The sequence below is a fragment of the Photinus pyralis genome, unplaced genomic scaffold (assembly GCF_008802855.1).
Source record: "Photinus pyralis isolate 1611_PpyrPB1 unplaced genomic scaffold, Ppyr1.3 Ppyr1.4_LG3a, whole genome shotgun sequence".
Classification (NCBI taxonomy): Eukaryota; Metazoa; Arthropoda; class Insecta; order Coleoptera; family Lampyridae; genus Photinus; species Photinus pyralis.
In genome coordinates this window covers 2547374-2566051 of record NW_022170509.1, presented here as the reverse complement: position 1 = coordinate 2566051, position 18678 = coordinate 2547374, and the positions used below count along the sequence as shown (strand labels likewise).

General features: G+C 35.4%; 1 protein-coding gene across 2 annotated transcripts in view; it reads right to left on the bottom strand.

Annotated features, from left to right (window-relative positions):
* LOC116166146 (testicular acid phosphatase homolog) overlaps nt 1–18678 on the bottom strand; it is a 46528-nt gene that overhangs the window by 12421 nt on the left and 15429 nt on the right. The window contains exon 1 of one of the 2 annotated variants that reach the window (XM_031480994.1): nt 10279–10316. The exons of the other annotated variant lie outside the window; for it this stretch is intronic. Within the exon in view, the coding sequence (XP_031336854.1) occupies nt 10279–10301 (23 nt within the window). The 5' untranslated portion in view covers nt 10302–10316. Of the gene's footprint in view, nt 1–10278; nt 10317–18678 lie in introns of those variants that run through there. 2 annotated transcript variants of the gene reach the window in all.

Below are 18678 nucleotides of genomic sequence, written 5' to 3'. Positions count from 1 at the left end.
CGAGCGCTTACTCAGGTAAATACTGACTAATTCGTCCTTTTCAAGCAGATTCCACTTTGTTCTCAATATAACATCGTATTCCACAAACGGTCCACCATCTTCATAATTACTAATTTATTATATTTGCACAGTGTTTGATTTATTCGCTACAGTTTACACCATTTATTTAATAAACGACAATTGTTACAACATACCACTTGCGTTACAAAGAGGTAGTTCAAAATATATACGTCTTATACGATGCATATTTATGTTTTCAAATTAATATGGTTTTTCTGTGATTACTGTTATCTACCGTTCCGATGAATTGTTTTATTTCTGTCCTACAATCTGATTTCTAGGATATTTGCAGATAGACGAAGAAAACAAACAATAACTAATAACATTAATAATCGTTAAAATGATTTCAACTACATATTATGAAACGTTCCACTTTCCGTAAGTTTCACTCTTTATAATCATGGCATGTGTCAGTACCAGATCTTCGTTGTGTCGTTTTGGCTTGGAAAACTTTTGTATCTATGGCGACAAAAGTCTCAGATTTAGGTTATATTTTTATCACGCATGTAAATGCAACAAAACGCAATTTCTGATTGGTGAAGGACTCATTTTGTTAAGTTATGCCTTTGGCATTTGGCTATACTAATCTTTTGTTAGATTTTAGCCGTCTAAACAATCTAATAATGTGGAAAACTGCTACGCCAAATGATTGACTACCCGGTTACTATAAACGCGGGGCTCTACTACGCAAAAACTTAAGGGAAATTATTTAGTAGTCCTTACAAAACCTTTACAAGCAAATGAGTCATCTCGAAGGGAATATATTAATTACAGTACCTGGTATCCATTTCTGGGCTACTAATGCGATCTTCTCATATACTGCAGTACTCAGTGGTCATTGGTCGGTTGCTGAAAATTTCAAATCTTCCCTTCGGACATCGAAAGGCCGCTAACCCCTTTTTGGACCAAATTTCAGTCTTGCGCAAACTGCCGCAGGTTCAAGAGCTGAGGCGTTGCAAATAAAAATGCTCCTTTTACTGCGAGCGTGGTCTTATACAGGCCGTTTCACGCAAACCGTTACCTACAAGTATTTAGACTTCCATTAATAATTTAAATCTGAAAATTTGCATACCAAAATAATTTTTCATGAATCGAAAGAAAATATTATCATGATCGGGTTACTTCCGATACAACCGGCAACTTTCTTATTTTAAATAGAACACCCCGTATTTTATGGCATTTTCGAATTCTAAATGAAAATCTACGTCGTTTGATACCACATTTCCCTATACCTAACTAACATCAAAGGTTTTCAAGTTATTAAACATTTTTCAAAATTTTTGACGTTTGACTGCTTCTCTTTTGCGGCCTGGCCCTATGGCTCCGTTGACTTGAATTTCAAAAAGTCTTCCAAAATCAACAATACTGACGTGATGCTACATGCGAATGATTTCAATTTTGATCGCCCTTCTACAGGGTGTTTTAAAATTAATGGTAAAGTTTAATAACTTCGAACCTTAAAAAGTTGATTTTTTCAAATGAAATCTGCTTTATCTTTTTTGCAGTTTCAAATGTGGAAAAAAATTCTACATCGATCAATTGTTACACGCCCTATACCTATCTCTTATGGTTTTCGTTTTTTTAAGATTTTCTAAAATGTACGCTTTCCTTCTCGCTAAGATTTTAAATGAATTTATGAACTTACATTTGGCCTACTAGTTAAAATAACTAGATAACTTCCGGCAGTCTCTTGTTCTATTGTTTCTGTTTTGGAATTTTTTTTGTTCGACGGTCTTTGCGACATTGGCATATTGCTCCGAGTTGCACTTTTTAATTTTATAAAAGCAAACAATTTGTATAGCAGTACTATGATGAATATTTCTTCAAATTAGACCACAATAAAATTTCATTGAGGTACATATATTATGCATCGCAATTTTTTACCGTCAAAAATGTTTTAGATGTATACAAGCAAATGCAACATAATATATGGATATACGGCGAAGGAGGTGTGACATTTATGTATAATTTAGTAAGAATAACAAATTGTCGTATAAAATACCAATGTTTCCTTGCAAACTGGGAAAATTGAGTCAAAAGATTGCAAACGGCGAGAGCTTACTTTGCCATTTCAGATCTACGTTAAGCTAGGCCTATTGATTGTACGTATGCAGCTCAATTATATTTATCTACCTTTCGCTTTGTTAAATGCGTAGGTAAATGTTGGAAGGTCATTACCAAATTTTCAGGAAAACTTTATGATCCGAAGTTGGAAGGAGTTAAGCTTTTTATTTATACGTGCGCGAGAAAGAAGATAAGTGGTAATGTTTCCAAACATATAAGCTGCTCCATTATTATTAGAGAATATATTTTAAATGCTTGCTGTAACGTTAGCGTATGATATTAAAGGTAAAAATTAAGAGGATGTATCTTGGTCTTCAGGGACAGTAGTTATGAAAGCAAATGCTCAGTATCGTTAATAATAGAGGAGCTTCCTTTTGTGTTTTCTAGTATAGAAAGAAAGCATTAAAACCGTTCGATTTCTCCAGAGACTCTTGAAATACATATACGATTATAAATACAAGGAAAACTAAAATCTTTAATTTTCCAGAAAACTGCGAAAACGCTGAATTATTTAACTTTATTTACGCGTTAACAGTTATACGTTAGTGTGTCCATAATTTATTAGCGACAGTAGTACTTTTAAAAGTAAATTATTGACGATTTTATTGGAAACCATTTCCGATAAGGATTGACAAGCGCAGCGTAAACGGTTCATTTAGAGGCTCATACTGTCAAATATTCAACCTCTAGGAAGGCGAGATTTGCTAATAAACTAATGTGACCAAATTGCTGTCATTATTCTTTATTTATTTGAGAATATACCCATAGCTAACTAGAAATTCTCTAAAAATATTTGTTTAGTATTATTTTTGTGCCCTGTACATTTCCTTATATTCTTTACGCTGACCTAAAGCTGGATAATATTTGGGGATCCTGCTTCACATGTTTTTCTGAAACGGAAGTTAGCAACAAAATTTCAAAAATTCATCTCCCACGAACGAATGATTCTGCTGATTAGAAATTTGAAGCAAAATCCAAAGCTCTAAATGTAGAAAGTTCTTGAGACAGCTCGGGCTAACCGGCGTTTCTAAGAGGGATAAAGAGTGCAAAGTATTGTAAAGAAAAGGGGCATGTCTGTTTACCTACATGTTAAGATTTAAAGAAGATTTTTTGCACGTGTGAAGTTAGCCCCTCATTTAGAAAACGTAAAGTTCTAGATTCTATACAGATCCCCACCGAAAAGGTTAAAACGTCATTATAGGTAAATTGTATATTCTTTCAATTGGAAACACCATTAAAAAAACTAGGATACTAGGGATTATATCTTCCAACGCCCTATTTTAAAAAATTAAGCTGTAAAACTGCGATTCTTGCCTTCGCTCGTTTTCAAGAAAAACTTCACCCTACTGCATCGAAGTAAGTGGCTTCAGAGAGAACACTCAACAACTATAAATTATTATCGAAAATGTGAATGGCAAAGAGAGAAAATCATTATATCGTATAATTAGTATAACACCAAAATGTCATTAGGGACGTTAATAAAGTGATGATAACATTGGTAAATTACGAAAGTTGACAGGCTCGATTAAATTAAGCATAATTGCGCAGCTCGACGAATGTAATTAACCACAAATCGAACAGATCAATTGGTAATGTTTTTCTCAACATTTAAATAAAGCGGACAGGCGGATAAAACTTTAAAACCATTTTCAAGCACGTCTTTCAATTGATCCATTATTCCTTATATTTACATTTTAATTCGGTATTTCAAAAGTTCCATATAAATTCCTGTAACAAGAAAATTTGCATTTATTTAAAACAATGAAATCGATTGAAATAAATCCAAATCTTCTCGATGTTTCCACAACTGCGAAATTGCCTTACATATCGGAGAGCATAATGAAATTACCTATACGATATTTAAAAAAAGCAACCCTAATAGAAGTTAGTTTTGCGGACAAAAAGGTGTTAATGTTAGCTACCAAATTAATTCATAGCTTGTATAAATAATACCTTAAATTCGTACCTGGTACCATTTTTAACATCAAACAATTGCATTTGAAGTAGTGTTAAAATGTAACCCTTAGGGGGATCTGGATTCTGGATTACGATAGGAGGGTGGACTAGGGCAGCGGGCGCCAAGCGGTCGAAAATTTTGGTGGTCTATCAGGTTCGTGGATCGCCAATAGTAACTCTGGTACTGATTATGCGCGGTATACATGTGGCACAACGACAACGAAACAGACAGGATAACTTGTAAGGATAGTGTTTAGAAAAAAACGCAAAAATGGTCGATTTTGGTTGGAAGGGGATATCTTTTAATTAAAAATGTACACTCATCCTCAACTCACTCAACCTCCTAAGCAGGGACACATAATTGGAAAGCGCTCTTAATCTCCAACAAACAATATGGATGTTCATTGAATAAATATTACTTTTATGGCTTTTTTAGGTCACTTTTGGTAGAATATTAAAAATTAAGTAGTTAAATAGCGGTCCAGTAGATTACATATTTTTTTGTTTGGTGGCCCGTGAGGATTAAAACGTTGGCGAACGCTGGACTAGAGTACATAAGTGCGAGGTGTGCGTCTCATCCTCTGTGTAACATCCTCTACAACAGCGGTTCTCAAACTTATTTCCATGGCGCCCCCTTTCACAAAACTAAAATTACTCACGCTCCCTCCCTATCCCGATTAAAAAATAAAAAGTGCTGTTACTGCAAACGTATTTTTTGAAAAACAATTACAGGGTGCGTTTTTTTTCATATGGGGACTCGGAAACCGTAAGAGATACAAAGCCATTTGGGGCAAATTTATGCAAAATTGTATGGTGATTAATTTTCCCTTCCAAAAGTCTTGTAGGTCTACAAATAGAGAATTATGGCCAAAAACCCCGAAAATGTCATTTTCGAGAATACGTTGGCGTCAATTTATTTTTAAAGATATCAACAAATAATTTTAACAAAAGCTTGGTACATTTTTTTTTCTTTCTGACGCTGCTAAAGAAGTTGTTATGGCCCATAAAATAATATGTTTTTCAATCAAGTCGGATATTGCATCCATCACATCAACGGCTTTTGAGGCCGTTTTTAGTTCATTCGAGATCTCTTCTTATCAACTTATATGGGTAACGGGTTTGTGCCAAAAAGTAGTTTTCCAGTAACGTAAATCTTCGTTTGCTTTCATACTGAGCTTTGATTAAACTCTTTTCAGCAGTGGAATACCCAATAAACTCCTCCATCTGAAGTATGTACTGTATTGTTATGGAGAAAAGTGATTCGTGTTTGAAACTAATTATTTTAATCATGAATTATTGCTTCTAGCGCATTGAATTTTACTCATAAATAATAAACCGGGTTACTGGGTTCAACTGCGTCACTGGGTCAACTAGCTAGAACACAGTTCAGCTCCGCAAGAGAGCAGAAGTAAATGAGTTGGAGTGCAGGGGCGGACTGGGTAACTGCGGACCAGGTGGAATTGCATAGGTTACGGGCCATTAAAGTATTAGTGTAGTAATGATGGTGGCCGGGGGGGGGGGGGCCTTAGCTCTGAGGTGCACCACAAAAACATTTTAAAGTACTCCTTTCTCGAAAATAAATTACCATACAGTTTTTTTTTTAATTGCAGCTGATAATTAAAAGTAACAAAATATACAATCCACACGAGGTGCGTCGCCTATCATTGTATTTCAGCACTTTCATGCTACGACAAAAAATGATAAATTAATTGTAAAACACTTCAATTAAAACAGAATTTTTTAACAACCTAACATCAACCCCAATTAGAGAAACGTGTTAATAATTTATTAATAGTGCAAGAAACTAAATACAGCACATACTTATAAATTTACAACAGGCCAGGTGGCAATCGCCACCCACCCCCCCGAGCCAGTGCGCCCCTGGTTATACACTGCCTTTTTTTGAGCCACTGCCTTTTTTTGAGCCCCGAAAAAAAAATTGTCTCAGATCGACCCGGAAAAAAAAAATTTTCTTATAGAATGTGGCCTGTAGAATCCATAATTTCAAACAGTTCCAAGATTGGGCTACTAGTTCAAAAGTTACAGCCCTTTGAATTTTCTTTCGAAATTGGTTTCTAGTCTATAACTTTTGATTGAGAAGTCTGATCGAAAAAGTACGAATTGATTTGGATTCTACGCACCAAAATTAATAAGAAAAAGTGTTTTCCCGAGAAATTTTGGTGTAGTCGATTTTTGGTAAAAAAGGAAGGTTATACACTGCCTTTTTTTGAGCCCGAAATAAAAAATTGTCTCAGATCGACCCGGAAAAAAAATTCTCTTATAGAATGTGGCCTTGTAGAATCATAATTTCAAACAGTTCCAAGATTGGGCTACTAGTTCAAAAGTTACAGCCCTTTGAATTTTCTTTCGAAATTGGTTTCTAGTCTATAACTTTTGATTGCCTGATCGAAAAAGTACGATTTGATTTGGATTCTACGCACCCAAATTAATAAGAAAAAGTGTTTTCCCGAGAAATTTTGGTGTAGTCGAATTTTGGTAAAAAAGGAAGGTTATACACAGGGGCGGACTGGGTACTTACGGACCATTAAGCCATTAAAGTATTAGTGTAGTAATGAAGGTGCCGGGGGGGTGGGGTAGCTCTGAGGTGCACCACAAAAACATTTTAAAGTAAGTACTCCTTTCTCGAAAATCAATTACCATACAGTTTTTTTTTAATTGCAGCTGATAATTAAAAGTAACAAAATATACAATCCACACGAGGTGCGTCGCCTATCATTGTATTTCAGCACTTTCATGCTACGACAAAAAATGATAAATTCATTGTAAAACACTTCAATTAAAACAGATTTTTTTAACAACCTAACATCAACCCCAATTAGAGAAACGTGTTAATAATTTATTAATAATGCAAGAAACTAAATACAGCGCATACTTATAAATTTCCAACGGGCCATTATGATCTACAGACCAGGTGGCAATGGCCCCCCCCCCTCCGCGCCAGTCCGCCCCTGTTGGAGTGTGTATCAACGCACAACAACCAATTATCCTGTTGAAATGACACTTGCAGAAAAAAGGATTTACATTGCAATTTGGCTGATATTGCGAATAAAACTGTTCCGTGCGTATCAGTAAAGAAACCGATGAGACAAAAGGATTAATATTTACTCGAGTTTGAGAAGTAAATTTTCAGCAACATTCACGGATTTAACTTTTGCTTGAAATGATACCTTTATACCTACGCATCCTGGGTATGCTTATGATGGTCATTTGTTTCCAAATAAGGAGTTCGCAACAAAAGGTTTCGCGAGGGAGGGCGGGCCATAAATAATCTATAGCATATTATATAGAACTAAGTCAGAATGGAAACTTTTGCGTTATCTGTATATGAAAATTTTTGTTATTAAGAAGGACATATTATTATTCATAAATTCCCTTAGTAAGTTATGCCATTTTCCTTACTTTTAAGGCGTGAATATTTAACACAACTCGTGAACATATGAGAAAGCAGCCTTACGGTTATACGAAAATAAAACTCAAAGCTTCTTAAATTTTCACACTAAATTTACATAAACATCGTGTCTTCATAAACTCTGACTTTACTAGCGAATACGGAGACGATCTTCAGAATTAAATATTAAAAACGGGAATCAAGAGTTTTTATATGATTCTGAGGAGAATGTCAATTGCGGATGTACGCAAAACTTGCATAATTATCATTTCTTATATATAAATATGATAAATATATTGTTTTGATCTATAAATTTTTGTTGAGTAATTAAAAGACTATTCACTGACGAGGGTTTGAAGATGAATTAATAAAAGACCCCAAGGCTTTTCCAACCAACAAAAGCATAAAAGCGGCATTGTCGATGTAGTTTATTGTTACTTACATTTCCTAATTAACAGAACGCCTACCGTTGCAAATTCTAAATTTGAAACGATATAATCCTCATTAACTTTATTAGGAATATTTTCGTCCGCTGTGTACACTTTAACAGTCCAGCGAAACAAAATAATTTCGTTTGCTTTGAGAATTGAAATATCTCTCTTTAACTAAATTAGCACTAACTTCAGAGGTTTGTGAAAATTTTTCATGACAAAAGTACCTATCTACACATGGAATAACAACGAAAACAGTATGTAAATGGTAGGAGTACCTGTGTTTGTGTTGCTAGGTATATATTTTTTTAACAGTTATTCAATAGCAATATTACACAAAGAAATTCTTATTCGCCGGGTTTCATACCCATTACATTTATTAACAATAATATTGATTAAAAAAAGTTCGAATGACAGTAGACCACTTTCATTACAACTTCAACTACGGCAAGCGATTAGATACAGTGAAGTAGTAATGTAAACCACCCCTGCACGGATTTTCCTATTTTTAAATTACCGTACTCCTAAGCCGCACTTCTGTACATCCTGTAATTAATTGTCACACCCTCTTCGTTACTATTTAATTTTGTCTCCAGGGGGTCCCAATAATGCAAACCCTTGCCGTTTTTTAATGATTTTTTTAGGGGTAATCACAGCGCATAGAACGCGAGACGTTTCGGCATTGGGGCCAGGCGTGGTGAGAAAACTGTATAGGTCCATAGTCACTACAATAACGTTTTTCTATTTCGGTGTCACAATGATGATTTTGTACAACTGTACAAAGACAGTGATTATAGTCGTTTTTTTTTGGTAACTCATCTCTTAAGTTGGCAGTTACTAGTTAGTACAAGTAGGAACTTCGTTGGGTACTTCCATGTTTGAACTTCAAAATGTCAGTCTTACTACGCTGCCAACCTAAAACTTAACGGCATAAAAAGTGTTCCCAACATAAAACATGTTAGTTCTAATGTTCCCTATAGTTTCTGATAATGATTTTTTAAATTAAATTAAAGCACCGAAATAGAAAAAATAGTATGAAAAACGCGTGTTACAATGCTTTATTGTAATACTTGTCTCTCAATATACTATTTTGATAGAGTGTAGCGTTTTTAGGGGGCGTAATCATTAATCGGCCAAAAATACATACTGGAAACATGTATTCAACTGCTTTTTCGACAAGAAGTGGTCAGACTTTTAAATAGTATTTCGATTTATTGTCAACCATTTTTTTTGCTAATACCTCCGTCTGCAAATGCAAATAAAATTCCCAATCACTGAAATAAAATAACCTAACCCAAATCATTTGCATCGATCTGATCCTTATCAACGAATAAAATACAATACAGAATTTTTTTTATACAAATTGTTCTGATAGATCAATTTCTACAGGAATATCAAAGTTATTTTTAGTAAAATCAATACAAATTAAACAACTTACAGTAACTGATATCGGTGAGATTCCTTTCAGGTTACAATTGATTGTCTCTCCCTCCTTCAGGGAAAATATGGAGGTAGACGGCTGCAATGGTACAGTGGACTCCCACTCAAGAAGTATGTGCTTACTCTTTTAAAGTTCAACCTCGTCTGATGTCTAAAAACCGCCGCACCCACGGTCCAACCAACGTTTATCTCACATTGCAGATCTTTTATTGAAAAAACACCCGTTGTTATGGCCTTATATTTAATTTCTGTTCGCTTTAAAGCGGTACATATTGTGTTGTGTAACCCTATGCCTACCAAAATATAAATTCGAAAAATTGCTTTGTTAAGTCTAAGCCGACCACCCGTTACACCGTGTTACTACTAAGAGCGATTTAATGATGATAATAAATTCAACAATAACTTTCAGCCAACTGAAAAAACAATTAAGTATATTAAACCTTTTCCAGAAATGACCATCCTACGTGCTTGGTTGATACTGTAGCGGCCAGGCATGCAGGATGTCCCAAAATGTCAATTTGTAATTTAAGAAAGGAGGAGGAAGAAGAACCTGTCACTCCAAAATCCGGGAGAAAAACACAGGGTTGCATATTTGGCCTGTTTCAAAGTACCTGCTACCAAATGGTTTCTCAGTCATACACTACATCATGCAGTCGACGGAATTGTGCAAGCCCCCCCCCCCCCCCCCAATCATTGCAGGGAGATTGTCTTATCTGTCTGTTTTTGATGAAAAAAGGACCATAGCCTCTTTTCCAACAAAAACGTATATGCTCATAATTAATTTTCATTGCAGCACCAATGTACTGAACCTCAAAAATAATTAATTAAAATTATTATAAACAAAAAGGTTTGCAATTTCAAAACTAGCCCGATTTCTAAGCGAACTTATTTCTTGAAAAACCAGATGCTAAACTGTACCTTTCTATGCAGCACGGCAGCATTCTTCATTCTTCACCATAAACAACCCCTATAAAATATTTTGAAGTTCAAACAACAAACGTTACGATATACACACGAACACGTCCGCGAACTAACTGTAACAGAAAACAAGTCGAATTCAAAATTTGGCGTTATCAGTTTACCTACAATTAAATCGAGTTTTACCATTTACAGGTGTCAGTCCTATGCCTATCTCATTTTAATTTTTATCAGCATTCTTGCAAATGTCTTTCGGCCGTAAGGAATAAAATATCTTATCATTTTTAGCTACAAATTACAAAGAAATTTTATTGGGCATTTAACATAAACTTATGAAGTAAATGAAATGCGATATAAATGTAGAAGAAAATGATTGTTCTTTTCCTTGGTTATGCTAAAACTGCAAGGCATTGTCCCATGGACGGGCTTTATAGTTATAAGGTCTGAGATGTGGAAGCCATAGCTAAAACCCCAGGGATTTTGGGATGGTAGATACAACAATTTTGAAGGAAACGATACAACAGTTTCATACATCTCCTGTTCCAATGGGTTTGCTTTTTGTACAAATTTTACGCACTCTCATACGAAGGAAATTCGTCAGGTGTAATTTTATATCTCGATTTTAGTTGAAACATTACTTGAAATTTCCCGTAATAATCGTCTTAGCCTTCTACAGATATTTCACAACTTTGAGCTATAAAGTATAATGGGAAACAATGTATAGACCGAAGTCCAATATAACTTACCATATTCAAGTGTCGTGGAAATGTTAAAAAATAAGCAGTATCACTGAAACTGTTTTGGTCAGCCCAGTGTAACAGTAGTTACATTTCCGAATGGATCAAGCCCTAAACGTAGTTTTGATTTTGACTGTTTCAATACAGTAAAAGAAATTTTCGATAGTGACCTCGTGGCCTCGTACAAAAAATTAGTAACAATTTTGGGCTACTGAACGTTTCAACAAACATAAAATTGATTTTTTTGGATAGATTGAAAGGAAGGTTGAAATCGACCAATCTGTCCAAATTTTAATATATGCCAATATTTTTCATTCTATGTATACCGGGTGGTGTCTAACGCGACGCAGCATAGGGATTTCAATGGTAATTTCTTTATAGTCAATTACTAGCGCCCCTAATTATTTTAGAGCAAAAGTCTAAATACGTTTTTTTTAGAGAAAAAAATATTGCATCTGTTCATACTATTACTTATAATTTTCCGTTTTTCAAAACCGCAGAAATCGACAAAATAAAAAGGTTCATTTTACAATAAATCAGATATGCCTTGGAATTACCTCAAAAAACAGCGATCACGTTTCATTACTTGCCTTTGACGATTACGAAATTTATACTTGTTTATAAAATAGTGAATCATAAAATGGTTTATCATGTATTTAACTGAAGAGAAAGTGGAAATGTTAAAGTTGTTTTATGCCCGCCAAGTAACGTCTTTATTTAGTGTGAAGCACCCCCAATCGGCCGAATCCAAGCAGTACCACAGTAGACAGAAATGTGCGCAAGTTTGAAAGAACAGACACAGTGTTAAATATCTGCACGTACAATAACGTTCAAAATGTCCGTCAAAACCTCGGTCAAAACCATCAGGAAAACGACAATACAACGTTTTGGCTGCAGTAGCGGAAAATTCGAATATAAGTTTAAGAACAATTATTCCTGAAATCAATTTCTTTTTCTTCGATTATGGGCATCTTTCGGAGATACGTCATTTATTGTCGTGGTAACATCTTTATGTAATTCGAATGGGTTCAGAAGCTTAAGAACCCAATTACGCTTAATTTCTTTGTATATAAAAACTTTATTAATTTAACATGAACATAAAATTGCGAATGATGGGGCATGAGCTCTTAATATTCTGGTAGTACATTGTAAAGGGTTCGCCTGAGACAAAATAAAAGTTTTATGGAAAACAAACACGTGTTTTCTTAGTGCTTAATAGATATGTAAATTGAATCACTTATTTAAAAGATTAACTAAATCTATGCTAAGTATGTGAACAAAGTTTACTCCCTTAACTATTAAGTGACAGTGTGATAGTTTTAATTCAGTTCCACATTATCTAGGGTTTAGTAAAGGATTGAACCAATACTTGCAGCCCTCGGGACTCATTCTATAGTATTCGGTTACAAAATGGATTAAATTCAAACTTAGCACTTGTCTTATTACAGTTCTATGTACAGACGGAATTAACAAATTAAAACTCTTATGCCAGTATTTGTAAAAGCGATTGTCTTCGATTCGGAACGCAAATATTGACAATGAGCCAACAGTAATAATAGAAGGATTAAAATTTAATGAAAGTATAACGAAACTAATCAGTTTAAAATTATGTAGATTGAGTCGCACTTTTCACGGCTTTGTTATAAAAACATTGGGGACATCACGGTAATTTACGTACTACAGTACTCAAAGGAGCGCCAGCGCTTTTCGGAATTTGTTGTTACATATATTAGCTATACATTACGGTAGTGATATATGTTGTAAGTTGGTATTATTAAACAAACAATGGCGTCTGTACTGAAGTGATGTGACCGCATTATACATTGAACCAATATTGATGGGTCTCATTCGCGAGAGACCCACTCGTCAGCTTGGACAATACACCCTAGGGATCGCTTGAACCAAAATCATACACCTGTTTTACATAGAGACCATTTGTCTCTCCCAATACTCATATAAATGCAACTTCCCATTAATACATTTGCTTCGTGTTACAATTTTTTAATTTTTCGATTACGCGCCGCAGCTTTTCATGCGGAGTTATTACCGTAAATTTATTTCTGTAGTTACATAAAAAGCATTCCGACGCTTTAGCGACGGAGACTTCCTCCCATACTTTATATCCGCAATGAAAAGGCGTTTCAATGTGTAAGAGAACGAAGGAAAGTGAGTATCTTGTTAGAGTCGAAATATAAAAGATATTTCCATTTCTTTCGCGAAGTAACAAAAACACAATTGCGCCTACGGTCCCAGGGTTGGGCGCATAGGCACACCACAGGAAAAGTTTATGTAAAGTTGCAAATAATGCAATGTGCATTTGCATAGCCATTTTAGTTTACTGATTACATAACAAATTTGTAACACGTTTGTTAAAAAAGTTTCACATTTGAATGTCTTATAAAACCATACGCCACTTTTCTTCTATGAATAAAGTGTGGCGTTAGTTATATTATGGTTTATGCATTTCAGGTTTCAAATTTATTAACGTTTTTTTCTGATTCTCGCTGGTATTAACATTTATTTTTTATCCGCACCTTATCATAGGAAATCTTGCGTGAATCCCATAGAAATTTTCTGGATTCTGGATGTCCTGATGAGGTGATGCATGTTATGTGAATTAGGAATATCACAGATATACTTCACGTATATCTGTGGGAATATGGAATATGGGATAATGGCCCACAAAAGGTAGGCTGATCTGCCTTACGAATCTCCCCCGAGTTGCAGAGATCTCCTTATCGAATTGAAAAGTGCTTCCGATTTCAAGCTGGTCTTGGTTGATAACGTATTAATTAACTGGCCATAAAAATTAGGGGTAAAATCTGCAGTATTAGGTTTTGTAGCTATAGTACGGGCGATTTGCGCCAAAACATTCACGTCAAAGCACTTGCGCCAAAACGCTGACGAAAAAATGAAACTACGCGGTAGTTATTAGCCGTTTCGCACTCCACTAAGGAGAGCGTCATTAGCTCATTACTAACAGACAGAAATACGTAGTGTAGTACTCGTATATTGAGCTTATGACTTTGAGTTGAGTTGACTTTTTTATAATAGCGTTCAGAATATATACGAATAAATTACCGCAGTGATTTTTCTTAGACGTGCCGTTTGATAACAAATGGGTGCTTTGATAGGCTTCGTCTTAAATGTAACATTACATTTAATTTTGATTAATCCGGCAAAACGCAAGCTTTTGTTGCATGAATTACATGAGAATTTTCAGTCCTTCGTATATTGCGCGATACGTTTTGCAAGGTCCGTATCAATTTGGCAACAACTACATGTAATGGACAAACATTTGCATCTGTCACAGTGCAATGTTGGTTGGCCATCAGATTTATGGCAGTACATACACAGATTTACCAGGAGGGTCATTTTTTAGAGCAATAGGAAGTTTAGAAATATCAAATAGGGAAAGAAATAATAAATTACACTAAGATCCGTTCTGTAAATAAAATACGTTAGTGACAAATTAGATTGCTTCTTTATTATTATGATCCACTCGTTCAGAAACCTTCAGGTGATTTTCAATTAGTGACTGCGATATTGCGAATTAATTCCAAAGATTTAAAACTCATAAAGAATACAATTTCGGTTCACTTCAGAGGTCTGTAGAAATACGATTATATGTACGATGTAGATTTTCACAGCGGCGTTAGAAATAATTTGTCATGATTACGTTGCCTGAATAATATAACTTGTACGTCGTTATTATTTATTTTTCCGTGCATTTTGGAGCAAGAGGTTTCGCGTTTATGTAAGACATATTTCTCTTTTTAAGAGGAAAGCTCAGCCACTAAATCTTCAAGTACAAGCCTGGTAAGTTTGCGGGATCGGCACGGGGTAAATACTTACGCACACATCTGGCTCTCACAGCAGCGCGGCAACTTTACACCCGGAAATGTTACCACTCATTAATTCAGCCTTGTTCCCGTCCCAGTACGTTACTCTCCATTTCCATAGCAAACTGCCACATACAAGTCTCTACTACCGTGATTTACTAAGTGTTCTCAGTTGTGAGGAAATAATAAGCAAAACGTCTTTATATTTAAATGACGTTACGCCTGAGCTTGTTCACTTAGGTGATGAGATCGTTCTTCTTCCTCTACACCTCTCAGTACAAAGCATATCTTATGTTTCGTTTTATTTCCCATAATAAACGACGTCAGAATTCGTTTGTTTACGCTTACTTTCTCCTATACGTCGTGCTTTCCCCGTTTTTCCATTTTCTTTCGTCTCCTATACACTAATAAAAAACGATTGATTGTACCTACCAACTTTAGGCGTTTGTACTTGCGAATCATATTTGATAATGTAGTCCTAGCTGTGCACATAGACGTTAAAGTCAGTATTGTTCAATAATGCATATTGGTAGTTGAAAAAGGTAATAAAACCGCGTATTTTCTAGATTTAAGTTTACGGATATAAAATCAATGATCTTCATTTCATACTGAACGATATTGTAGATGGAGTTTTGGTCGAGGGACTGTGGTTTTAGACTATCAGTGTGTTAGTCACGTTTTGGATTACAGCCCTCCACAGAGAACTATTCTAGAAGTGCAGACCCTCGAGAAGGTCGTCATTTTACACAGAACGCGCCGAGGAAATTTTTAGCAAACGTCTTGAAAATATTCATTTCCAGAATATTTAAATTAGATGTTTTTCCTTCTTACTTTATAAACATTTATTTCGAGGACATAAGCTTGGCATTATTTTAATGTTAACTGCTTCGCCGATTTGTGCTTCAATTCTATTCCCATTTTCTTCTGATTACATACATTTTGAAGTCTAATTTCATTTTCAAGGCAATGCAAAATGCCATTAACGTCGTTTTTCACAAAAAGCGCCTCTGTGTTTGAGTAAGCTTGATCATGTGACTGTAAGGTCTTCTATAAATTTGTCATCCTAAAACTTCGTCATTGTGGTTACTTCGAATGCAATAATTATGTTGAAACCGGAGCTTTCACAAGAAAGCAATTTTATTGATTTCGGCCAATTTTCAACCAAAACGCCACTGTATGCAAGATGCAGACTTAATTCTTTATTATTAGTATTGTACCTCATGTATAGGAAGTGCATATAGGGGAGTTAATTTATACAACAATTACGCTACCAGTTCGTAAAACTATCTTATTTGTCCAGTGGGGTGAGGCAAGTAGCCATGGGTGGGCAAATTATTCGTGCCTTTTCTGTACCCATGTGGCTATGTCCACATGAAATAATTTTACAAAAATGTGTCGACAGTTACTACTACGTTAGTGCTCTTTAGTGCTCCAAGCTTGTCGTTAGTGCTGCTATGTAACATGAGAAAAATAAAAAAAACCAAGGCGGGGTCAACTTCACACTCAAATTTTACTCATCGAAATAATGAACGCAGACGATGTTAGTGCTATGTTAGTGCTGTTAAATGCCAGATAAACAGTATCGAAAATTCTTTCACCGCTCCTAAAAAAGTCAAGTGTGAAGTTAGCCCCACCCATACATTTTTAACTAGGTGACACTACATGTGATTCTTAGTGCTACGTTAGTGCTGTTTTGTGCTCGAGCGATTTCAGCATTTCATCTTTTCAAGAAAAACGAAAATATTGTGTGAAGTTGGCCCCGCCCATGATTCGTATTTTAAAAAATCCACATACGATCGTTAGTGCTACGTTTGTGTATTGTAATTAAGGTTTGAAATTGACACGTGATTGTGACAAAACGAATATTACCCGGACATCCAAGGAATGTTGTAGCAGAATATTCAATACCGAAAGATCAAAGAATATTGGTGTATTCTCATTTCTCAGTATGAATATTCTTGGAATATGCCAGACGTACGTACATATCATGGAACATTCTATGGATATTTATAATACTCACATAGCTTTCCAGAATGTTAACAGAATAGTCTAAGAATATCCAATCTTATCTAGTTCCGCGATTACATTATCTAGGAATGCGTGGAACGATCTGGTAAGAATGTTGAATATCAATGTCAACTCTGTTTCTTACATCAATGTATTGACTTTGGTTAAGATTGGATTAGTTTTGAAGAAACGAAACTGATAAGCGACCATATTTCGAATATCCGCTCAATAAAGGTCGATAAAGTCATTCAGCATTTCCTAATATTTTGTATGGTTTATTTTGATACAAGATCCAGCTTTACAATTAAATTTATCATGACGTAATATGACTGCAGCAGTAATTGATCATCATAAATTAGCATCTACATATAAATTATTGTTCGATTATAAAATATAATTTACAACACAGAATTATAATGTGCCTCCACGCTGATTTTTTTTTATTTTCTTGGTAATAGGTACATAACGTTAAACTCGCAATATTCGAGCACAAAACTTCACTAACGTAGCACTAACGATCGTAAGTGCGTTTCTTTAAAAACGAGTAATGGGTGGGGCCAACTTCACGAAATATTTTAGTTTTTTCGTTTTTCTTGGAAAGGTAAAACGTTGGAATCATAATCTTCGAGCACAAAACAGCACTATAACGTTGGCTTTTCTAACTATTGATAGATGCAAAGTATACAGCAACGAATTTACCTTTATGGGTGCCATAGGCTAAGATTTTCCGCCGCTTTAGGTACAGAAAAATTGTATGCACGGATATAGGTACCACCACGCTCACAATTCTTCTGGAATATTAAAAAAATATTTAATGAAAAAATGATAAAACTGTCGTTTGGTGCACTCCCGAGGATTAAAACTTATTTCTCACACGTTCATAACGGAAACCAGAATAAAGCACAGCAAACACTCACAGGAACACATTTTAGAGAATGGGGTGCCGCAAGGGTCAACTTTAAGCTGTTCTCTCTTTGCAATTGCAATAAACGAAATAGCTTCAGGAGTTGCGGAGACAGTTGACAGATGTCTGTATGTCGACGACCTCATGATTTGCCCCGCCGGAAAAACTGTAGGTAGTGTAGTGCGTAGTTTGCAAGGTTCCATCAACCAAATTGCTACAAATGCAAATTCAGTAGGGTATGTGCTTTCTGAGGAAAAAACCAAAGCAATGCATTTTTGTAGGCTTCGTAGACCTCATTATGATCCTGTTATGTTCTTAAATGATCAAGTAATAAGTGTACCGAACGAAATTAAATTTTTAGGACTCACATTTGATAGGGAATTAAGATGGACCAAACATTTGGAGAACCTACTAACTTCAAGTAGGAAATCGTTAAATGTGTTAAGAGTACTGTCACACCTGAAATGAGGGGCTCATCCTAAATCCCTTCTTGATGTTTATAAGGCGTTGATTCTGTCACGTATTGACTATGGGTGCTATAGTTATTCCTCGTGTAATTCCACGTTGCTAAGTAAGCTGGACAAAATTCAAAATTTAGCAATTAGATATTCCCTTGGGGCATTTCCGACGAGTCCCGTCTGAGCTCTCAACGTGGAAGCGAATATTCTCCCGCTTGCTCTTCGCCGAAAGCAGTTAATAGTTAACTATTACCTGAAAGTACATCAAAATGATAAACACCCAAATTATAGATTACTTACCGATGCAACTAGACCTACACGGTTATATAAATCGCAAGGTGAAAGAGCAAGACAATTCATGGAGGAGCTACAGTTACAAGAGGATAACATTGTAGATTTCACAAAGGTGGCTGTCAAGCACTGTGTAAATGAGCGCTGGCAGGAGCAATGGG